A 10,380-nucleotide genomic window follows, 5' to 3' on the forward strand; every position below is an offset into this window, starting at 1 on the left:
TGGGTCTTTCTGGGAGCCTCCTGGATTGATCGAGGGGCACATCATCCACGTACTTTCCTAGCCCAGGGGGAGGATTCCCTTGCACGTGGTGCGGAAGAGGACGAGGCCAAGGCCGAAGGCTTCTGCTCTACTGGCCCAATGATCAGGGGGCACTGCCCTGGCCTTCCAGATGGAAAGGTCGACGTCCGAGCAGACCACGTAGTTACAAATCCCCTCCCCCAAGGCTCCGAGGTACCAGACCCTGCTGCCCGACGCCTGGGGGCCTGAAACCCAGGCCAGAACTCCTAGGACACGTGGGCAGGTGACAATCCCGGGAGAAGACACCGGATGGGGGAGACGAAAAGGGGAAGCAGGATGACCAAGATGGAGCAGCGGTGCCCTCGGACCACCCCGCCCGCCTTCTCCCGCCGGGACCCAGACCCTAAATCTGAAAGGAGAACTACGCATGTGCAGGAGGAGAGCGGCCATGTGGTGGGGGGGAGGGAAGAGGGGGATGCCAGTCCTGACCAGGCCAGGCGAGCCCATGCCAGGCCAAGGCCAGCCTGCCCAGAGGAGGGCAGAGAGGGCCAGGGAGCCAGGCCCCTACTCAGAGGTCCTCCACCAGCTGCAGGAGGGAGGCTGGTGCGGGGAAGGATCTGGAATCAGGAGCAGGTGAAGTCCAGAAACCCGAGTGAAGGGAGGGTGGGCTGGTGGCAGAAGCAGAGGCACCTCCCAGAGAAGCCACTGGGCATTGTGGGAACCCGGACCATTCTGCTGGGGGGTAGGGGTGGAGGGACCCTAGTCCACTGGGCTCTGGGGCTTAGCGAGGTCTGTCAGCCAACACTAAATGAAGATTAAAAAAGTAAAAGCCTTTGTTACTCCATGAAGTTTCCCTGCTTCTTAAAAACCTCTTTCGTTAGCATATATATGTAGAGAGAGAGGAGCAAATAGTTGCTTCTAATAATTTCTTTTCAATTCCTTTTGCAAATTCATTATTTATCTTAATTTTTGGTAATTTGCTCTTTTTAAAAAAACAAAACGCCTGCTTAAAGGTTTATTAATTTTATTGATATTCTCAGAGAATTGGCTCTCAGCTTTTTTAAAAAAAAGGCATTTCCTAAATCTGATAGGTAAACTATTCCTTGCTCTCCCAAATTGCTTATAGTATCAGCCTTTATTTATGGAACAGCAAAGAATTCATGACAGGACAAGAGATAGTGAGCATTACAAAATGCAAAATAGATGATTTTGATTATGTTAAATTGAAATGTTTTGTATAAAAAAAAAAGCCAATGCAACAAAGATTAGGAGGGAAGCAGAAAATTGAGAGAAAATCTTTACAACTAGTGTCTCTGATGAAGGCCACTTCTGTAAATATACAGGGAACTGAGCCAAATTTATAGGAATACAAGCCATTCCCCAATTGAGAAATGGTCAAAAGATATGAACAGTTTTCAGAGAAAGAAATTAAAAACATCTATAGGCATATGCAAAAATGCTCTAAATCACTACTGATTAGAGAAATGCAAATCAGAACAACTCTTAGGTACTACATCTCTCTTGTCAGATTGGCTAAAATGACATAGAAGGAAAATGATAAATGCTGGAGAGGATATGGGAAAATTGGAACATTGTTACGCTGCTAGTGGAGTTATGAACTGATCCAGCCATTCTGAAGAGCAATTTGGAACTATGCCCAAAGGGCTATAAAAAGGTTCATACAGACACTGTGACCCAGCAATACCACTTCTAGGGTTGTATCCCAAAGAAATTGCACAAGCGGGAAAGGGACCTGTATGTACAAAAATATTTATAGCAGCTCTTTTTGTAGTAGCAAAGAATTGGAAATCAAGGGGATGCCCATCAATTGGGGAATGGCTGAACAAGCTGTGGTGTATGAAGGTAATGGAATACTATTGTGCTGTAAGAAATGGGGATAATACAGACTTCATAACAACCTGGAAAAACCTACATGCTATAATGCTGAGTGAGCAGAGCTAGGATAACATTATACACAACCACAGTTATATGGATTCTGTGATGACTAACCCTGATAGACTTCGCTCTTCTCAGCAATACAAGGTGTGAAGACAACGCCAAAGGACTCATGATGGAGAGGGCTATGTACACCCAGAGAAAGAACTATGGATTCTGAATGTGGTTTGAGGCACACTTTATGCTCTCCTCTTTTTTTCCCTTTTTTTTTCCTCTTTTTTAAAATTTTTTTTGTTTTGTTTCTTCTTCCTCATAATTCATTCCATTGGTCATAATTCCTCTTTATAACTTGACTATTGTGTAAATAAGTTCAATGCTAAGTTATATGTAGAAGATATATCGGATTCCATGCCATCTTGGGGAGGCGGGGGGAGAAAATCTGGAACTCAGAATTATGTGGAACTGAGTGTTGTAAACTAAAAATAAAAAAATCTCAAAAAAATCATTTCTATAGTATTTTTTTCCATTTTATCTCTTTTCTCAGAGCTGTTTTGTGCTTCGTTTGTGTTTGTTGATGCTCTAGGTTTTTTTTAATAATTACATGCTCTATTAATCTTTTTTCAGGTTTGTTAATGTATTTTTAGCCACTGCTTTATGTGCATCCTAAAACTTATGGTATGCTGAATCATTATTACTGTTCTCTTTAACATAGTCCTTAATCGTTTCTGTGATTTGTGCTTTGATCCATTCATTCAGGATATCATTATTAAGTCTCGGTGTTTGGCTTTTGTTCTCTGTTATTGTTTTTATTGCATCATGGTCTAAAATGGTGTGCTTCCTATTTCTGCTTTTTATATTTATTAATAATTTTTCTGTGCCTAGTATCTGCTTTTTTAAAGGTACCAAGAAATGCTGAGAATATGTATTTTCTTTAGTGTTCCCATTCAGAAGATGCCATTAGTCTTCTTTCTGTTAGATTTGTCCCACTCCATAAGACATATTAAAATCTTGCACAATTGTTAGAGTTTGTTTGCAGTTCTGTTTACCTTTATGAATTTAGATCCTGTATAATATTTTGTTCAAATACCCTTAATGGTGACAATAGTTTCATTGTCTATGGAACCTTTAAGCGTAATATATTTTCTTGTTCATCCCTCTTGACAATGTCAGTTTTCATTTTTGCTTTGCCATAGTGTGGGTGCAACTAATGCCTGTTTGGAGTCATCTGATACATAGTAAATTTTGTTCCAGTCTCCCATTTTCATTCCACGTTTGGCTTTTTCAGATGTATTATTTATATGCAACAAATTGCTGGGCCTTGTTTTCTTATCCATTCTCCCATTGTCTTTCTTTTTATTGGATTTTGAAATCCAGGTACATTTATGATTATAATTATTGAATTTACATCTTTGTTTATTACTTATGTCTTGCTTTTTATCTCCTTTCAAGTTAATATTTTGTCCCTGAGATTGATTTTGTTTATAGTATTTTGATGCTTGTCATTTCCACAAGCTTTCTCTCTCATTCCTGCTTACCACCTCCACAAAATTCCTTGAATTAACTTAAATTGTTGACTTTTCTTTCTTTTCTATACTTCCCCAGATCTTTGACATTGCCCTTTCCTCAATCAGATAAATGGGTTATTCAAAGTCACGCCTTCCTGCTCCAGCACCACAGCCAACATTTTGGCTTAGTAATGTCCTTTTGTGGTGCTTTGTCCCAAGAAGTTTTCATTTATTATATCCTCTTCAATATGCCTGTCTTTTTCTAAATTGTCTTATGTCATGTGTGGGACATTAATATACATATCTAATATATATGTTATATATAATGTTTATATAAATACAGTGTGTATACACACACAAACACACGTGCATAGAGAAAGAGAATGTTAGGACAAGGCTCAAATTAGGTAACAGATATAAAACACTTTGCAAACCTTAAAGTGCTATATAAATACTAGTTATCATCATCATCATCATCATTATTATTATTTGCCTACAGTAATCAGGCATAAGTCTGGGGATAACTTCATTCCTTGAGCCTTCTACCGCACCCCGCCTTAGATCAACCAATGTTTAAAGGAGTTTGCTAGTAAATGTTAACAACTGGATTCTCGGCGGGGGCAAGGAGGGGGGGGGATGTGTGCACACATGTTTTAAAGTTTAATCTGCATTATTGATACTTTCTTACCCTAGATCAGGATTGGACATTATTTTTCTCTAAAGGGCCAAATTGTAAATATTTTAGGCTTTGTGGGCCAAGAAGCCAAACTGAGGCTATTATGGAGGTACTTATATAACAGGGCAGCTTGATGGCACAGTGGACAGAGTGCTAGCCCTGGAGTCACTGTGTGACCCTGGCCAAGTCACTTCTTCCCGTTTGCCTCAGTTTCCTCATCTGTAAAATGAGCTGGAGAAGGAAATGGCAAACCACTCTAGTATTTTTGCCAAGAAAACCTCAAATGGGGTCATGAAGAGTCAAACACAACTAAAAAAAGACTGAACAACAACTTACATAACAATAGAAATTAAATTTCCACGAATTTTTAATGACAGAATTCATAATATAAAAATGATAATTGGGTATAGCTTTTTGTAATACAGGTCTGCTAATGAGAAGAATGGAATTCTTTTTTGTGTGTGGGGGGGATAACATTTCATTTAATTGTGGTTCAAAGTGTTTCCTATTATCAAAATTGATTACAAATGTTCATCTGTTAATGCTGATCTGTAATGGGATTTTATGTATTTCATCTCTGAAAATTTCTTCACCTAGGCATCATCAAATACTGATATCTATCAATAGGTACATAATTTTAATTGAGCCTATTTATCACTTGGAAGGCATTTATAGAACTCTTATCAAATTCTTTTTTTGATATTTGCCTCAGCATGTCATTACATTGTAGATTAATTATGTATGTAAATTTCTTTTGTATTTGTATCAAGGTCCACAAAACGCTGCTGGAACTGTAGTTTGAGCTTAGAAAATACATCTGCTGCAAATGTGTGTGGGAGTGGAAATCTTGTTTTAACTTCTGACAGCATGAGAAGTGTATAAAGCAGTTTGACATTACTTGTAATTCAAACAATATTAGTTGCCACCAAATTGCCTTTACTACATGTAAATTCACAAATAAGTGCTGTTTTTCATTGAGTTTTATGTTGAATTCATTAACATCAACTCAACAGCAAAAGCTAATTTTCATAACCATTCAGTATTTGATAATAGTAGCTGGGAGTGGTTCTCTCGTTCATTCTTGGCCCTGAACTCTAAAATCGTAATAAACTTTTTTTTTCTCTTCTTATTTTGACCTGATGGGTTTATACTAGCAAAAAAAAATTAATGTCTTGGTATGGTGATTGGAACAGTCAAGTTCTAACTGCATCCTTGATTTCTACTGCAGTGAAATGTGAATTTTATATAGTTTTCATATGTTATGAAAGTCTTCTTTTGATTTTTTCTAACTATTTAAAAATATAAAACCATTCTTAGCTCTTGGATCAAACAGGAAGTGGGAATTGGCTGAGGGGCAAGTTTGCCAAGACCTGGTTTAGATAATCAACAAAACAATAAATCAAACCCTAATTTGGAGTCCGTGATTTCTGAGGTATAAATGCTCACTCTGAAAATGTTGCAATTGGTTCTCATCAGACTGTGGGAGCTGGCTCGATCATACCACTATGTGCTTTTTGATTCTATGTCACCAATGAGTAGAACTTCTGAAGTACCAAATTTCAGCTCCCTTGTCTGTCCCATTTCTTTGTTAAGTGTATTTGGATCTCCCCAGATTTTACCTTCCGCTTATTTATTGGCTTAATTTTATCTTTTTTTTTGGTGTGCCCTTCTACTGTACATCACTCCCAGAAGTATCAATTCATGAAAGAGGCAGTAAAGCATGATGGAAATCATGCCAGCCCTAATGCCGGCCGTTACCATGACTATTCACCTCTCTTAAGGCCAGGATGGATCGATCTGTCTCTGGATTTCTGTCTCTCTTTTTATGCTTAGTGCTAGTTTCTACCTATCCCCAATCCTGGGGTGGGATAAAATCCTGGTAAGTACAGTCCTTGCTCAGAGAAGGTGGTCTCCTATTCTGCCTATTCTTTCCAGATGAAATCTAGTTATAAAACTCCTCCCTCCTCACATTCCCTATGCATCTCAGTCTCTCGCTTCCATTACCTTTATTCTATCTCCTCTTCCATGATTTCACATATTTATTGAGAGACCGAAGAAATTGCTCTCCCTCTCCTATTCATCTCTAGACTCAGTGGAAATATATTTTTAGCTTTAATTTCTCATTTCTCTTCCTCTCCCTGCCAAAGTGATTAATTGTTAAATATACAGATTCATTTATAGTAAAGTAAATGAATTGCTTAGACTTTTCTTGGTTATTGTTCATCTTTTTTTTAGTTTATCTTCCTTATAGTGGTCATAAGTTAAATATTCTCTTTACCTCTGCTTTTGTTTGTTTTGACGTTAATACTTTTCATTTTGTTGTTGTTCAGGATCTATCTATTTAAATGGATGATTAGAGCTCTTTTGTAGGATATGTAATTTTAGGTTATATCTTGAGTTCTTGGTTTTTTGGAATATCTTATTCCAGTATATTTTGTGATTTCTCATAGCTGTGAAATACTCCTGGGCTATTTCATTTGATATTTCTTCATCACTTTGCTTACAAAACGTGTTGTTTGACATTGGAATGTTGAAATTAAACTACTACATACCTTGGACTTTCAAGTGTAGTGTTTTTCTCTGATGGCAACCAATGGATCCAATCAAAAAACATTTTGTAATATGTATTCAAAAGTTCTGGACAGTTTTCATGCATTATTTCCTTCAGTACTATAATTATGGGTTTAAAAATTTTTAAAGTCTTTTGAAATCTATAATACATTGCATATCTCCATGCACCTTATCTTTAAGGTCATTCACTTTGACTTATATAGAATTCATGTATTATTTCAGAGTTGCTTTCTTTTTCTTCTCTTCTTGTAGCCTGTCTTCTACTTCTGCTTTTTTTTTTGAGTTGCGAACCTATTATTTTCCTTTGAAGAAGGAAACTTTGTTGCCCACTAAATCTCCATTATATGTTTAAAGTTGTCTATGCTTATCTTTGTGATTGTGAAAGGTCTTATTTCTGACCTAGTTACCATCCAAATACCTTCTTTTAGACATTTTATTTTTTTTGAATCATTATGGGGTTTTTCAGTGTTGTTCTGGATCTCTATGGGATTAAATTTTTCTCTCTTCCATTGGAGGTGTTTAGTTAATTTTCTTTCATGGTATAATACTTATTGTTCAAGCTAGCCCTCTTAGCCTATTATATCTACTGGCCTTAAACACCAGGCATGCTTCACCTCAATATCTCATCGAGTCATTTAGCCATCCAGCTGTCTACTCCAGGCTGTCTTATCATCTGCCTGCCACATGCATAGCTACTCATTTCCCACCCCAATCCCTTTCTACCACTCTTTCCCAGGCTACCACTTGCCTATATATGCTGTCTTCCCTTGTAATCTCCTTGAGGGCAGAAACTGTCTCTCTTTTTATATTTGTCCCCAGGACTGAGTAAAATGGGTGACACAAAGTAAGTTCTTATTAAATGCTTTTACATTCAGCCATTTATTCCTTCCTTCATACCGTATTCAACTTACCCAGTCATGTTCCCCTGGGTCCTGTTGCTGGCTTTTCCTATTTTAACCTATTACCTCGTTGCCAGTGTTGACCCATCATTGATGCCATAAGGTAATATATAGTTTGTGGAGAGGCCCTAGCTCTATAGATGGTATAGTGCCTGCCAAATGGTAGGAAGGCAATTGTATGGGCATATTTAAGTGATATTTTATTGCACATATACTAGGATAAAAATCAGCTGAAAGTGTCATGTAAGAAGTCAAAAGCTTACAAGCACATTAACAACTTATGTTAATTTCCCAGATGAAAGAGTATAGAAATGGTGCTCATTAGAAGCTTGATATTGTAGAATTATAACAGTATGAAATGTGTAATGTTTTAGACGTATAGTTCCCCAAAATGTAAATATCACAGGATGGTGTGTTAGGCATCTGTATGCCACCAGTTAGTAAGGATTTTTCCCCTTCAACTTTAGTACTTTATTTAACCCATTCCACTTTTAGAAAGTTCAGATTATCAAGAAGCTCCTCTGTTTTCCTCCAACACATCCAGATTGAAGTTGCTTTTTCATTAATCACATGCTATGTACCAGGCACTATGCTAAGGGCTGGAAATATCAAAAGAAAGACAAAACCAAAACAAATCAAGTCCTTGTTCTCGAGGATCTTTTAATTGAAGCTCAAAGTCATGTACGATTGCACTACCGGAGCCCTAGGTTTGTACTCCTTCAAACCTTCTCTGTTTTTTCTGCCATAGGACTCATTTATATTGGAAGAGATATATTGACCTAGACTAGGGGTTTTTAAATGTATAAAATACATAGGCTCACTAAGGATACCAATTATATTGAAAATACAGGTAATAAATGTTTTTTAGATCAAGTTTAAGGACTCCAGGTTAAGAATGGATTTGAACGCTGGAATCACTGGGTAAAATATACCCTTCACATAGTTTCCTCAAGGCACCTTTGACTTCTTTGTTTCTCAGACTATAGATGATAGGATTTAACATGGGGGTGACAATACAGAAGAGGACAGAGACCAGGATATCCACATCCAGGGAGTAGCCTGAACTGGGCTGGTCATAGTTGAAGTTGGCAGTTCCAAAGAAGATGACCACCACAGTGAGGTGAGAGGCACAGGTGGAGAAGGCTTTTTGCCTCCCTTGAGCAGACTGGATTTTCAGGATGGCAGAGATAATGAGTATATAGGACACAGCAGTGAAGAGGCAGGGACTCAGACCAATGGTGGCGCTGGACACATAGAGTGTGAACTCATTGACTGAAGTGTCTGAGCAGGAGAGCTTCAGGAGTAGGGGGATATCACAAAGAAAATGGCTGATCTGGTTAGGACCACACAAAGTGAGAGTTGCTGTGAGCCCTGTGTGTGTCAGAGAATTCACTAACCCACACATCCAGGACCCAGCTGCTAAGTAGGCACAGACCCTCTTGCTCATGAGAACTGGGTAGCGTAATGGATGACAAATGGCTATAAATCTGTCATAAGCCATAGCAGCCAACAGGACACCCTCAGAGCCTGCAAAAGTAACAAGGAAGAAGAGCTGGGACAAGCAGCCTTCATAGGTAATGGTCTTCTTCTCTCGGAAAAAGTTCACCAGCATGATGGGGACAGTGGTGGAGGTGTAGCAGATGTCGAGGAAAGACAAGTTGCTGAGGAAATAATACATAGGAGTATGAAGAACAGGGTTGATTCTGATTGCTGTTAATATGACGAGGTTCCCCAGAAGAGTTACCAGGTATACAACCAAAAATATCAGGAAGAACAATCCCTGCAGTTCTGGGTGGTTGGAAAATCCCAGGAAGAAGAATTCAGTGACAACTGTTTGGTTTCCCCTTTCTTTAATGTCCTTCATAGCTGAAATGAAAATAGAAAATGTCATTGTTTGGGAGAGGAGAGAGTTGACCCCTTCCTCTATCTTACCCCACTTCACCACACTATTGGCTGCAGGAATCAATGGGATGTACTTAACCCAGAAGAGAGAAAGCACAGGAAGGACAATGGTTGTTGCCCTTAGGACCAAAATGACGTCAGTATGTTAGAGTCAAGTTACAGTGTGTCCAACTGTTGCTGATCAGACCAGTGGTAGCTCAGAATGCTCTACCATGGGTCGAGTGTAAATAGTCCATGTGAACTTTTCAGGTAGATTCTCTAAATCTGCATGTCTCACATTTCTTTTGAGCTGCTGCAATTCTGCTTTGTTTATAAAGCACAGCACCTTCTTTGATGAGGGCACGCCATGAACAGTCCTTTTCCAGCATCTCCCATGTCACATAATGGATTCCAAAGTTCTTCAGGGAGACCTTGAGAGTGGAAGACTCATGTGAATACCAAAAGACAGTCACCCAAGGGGAGGAAACTTGGCTTGAACTGGAATCCTGAACTCATGGATTTGTAGTTCTCTCTCCTTCAATTGCTTCACCAATATTCACTGACCCCTCTGTACTGACCTCAGTAATGGACTAACTACTGTTTTATAAAAGACTCTGTGGGTGTGACATTCATTCATTCAACCAATAAATATTTATTAACTGCCTACTATGTGCCAGGTATTGTGCTAAGAACTGAGCATATAAATACTAAAAAAAGAAAGACAGTCCAATCATCCTGCTTTCTTTCTTGAATCCTTTCTATGACCCTAGGGTCACACAGCTAAGTTCAAATTTGAGGTGAACTTAGGTCTACTTGACTCCAGGCCCAGCACTGTCCCCATTAGGCCACCTAGCTGCCTCAGACAAGTCACAATCTCCCAGGGTGCGTTTGCTGGGTATGTTATAGTGGGGCTTCTTTTTTGTGTACAGGTTGT

At 38.8% G+C, this 10,380-nt stretch overlaps 1 protein-coding gene across 1 annotated transcript; it reads right to left on the reverse strand.

Annotated features, from left to right (window-relative positions):
- Nucleotides 1-8,454: 8,454 nt before the first annotated feature.
- LOC118856021 (olfactory receptor 5V1-like) lies at nucleotides 8,455-9,429 on the reverse strand. Its single transcript, XM_036766071.1, has one exon. The coding sequence runs from the start codon at nucleotides 9,427-9,429 to the stop codon at nucleotides 8,455-8,457; it is 975 nt and encodes a 324-aa protein (XP_036621966.1).
- Between the last annotated feature and the right edge of the window lie 951 nt (nucleotides 9,430-10,380).

This window comes from Trichosurus vulpecula, chromosome 7 (assembly GCF_011100635.1).
Source record: "Trichosurus vulpecula isolate mTriVul1 chromosome 7, mTriVul1.pri, whole genome shotgun sequence".
Taxonomy (NCBI): Eukaryota; Metazoa; Chordata; class Mammalia; order Diprotodontia; family Phalangeridae; genus Trichosurus; species Trichosurus vulpecula.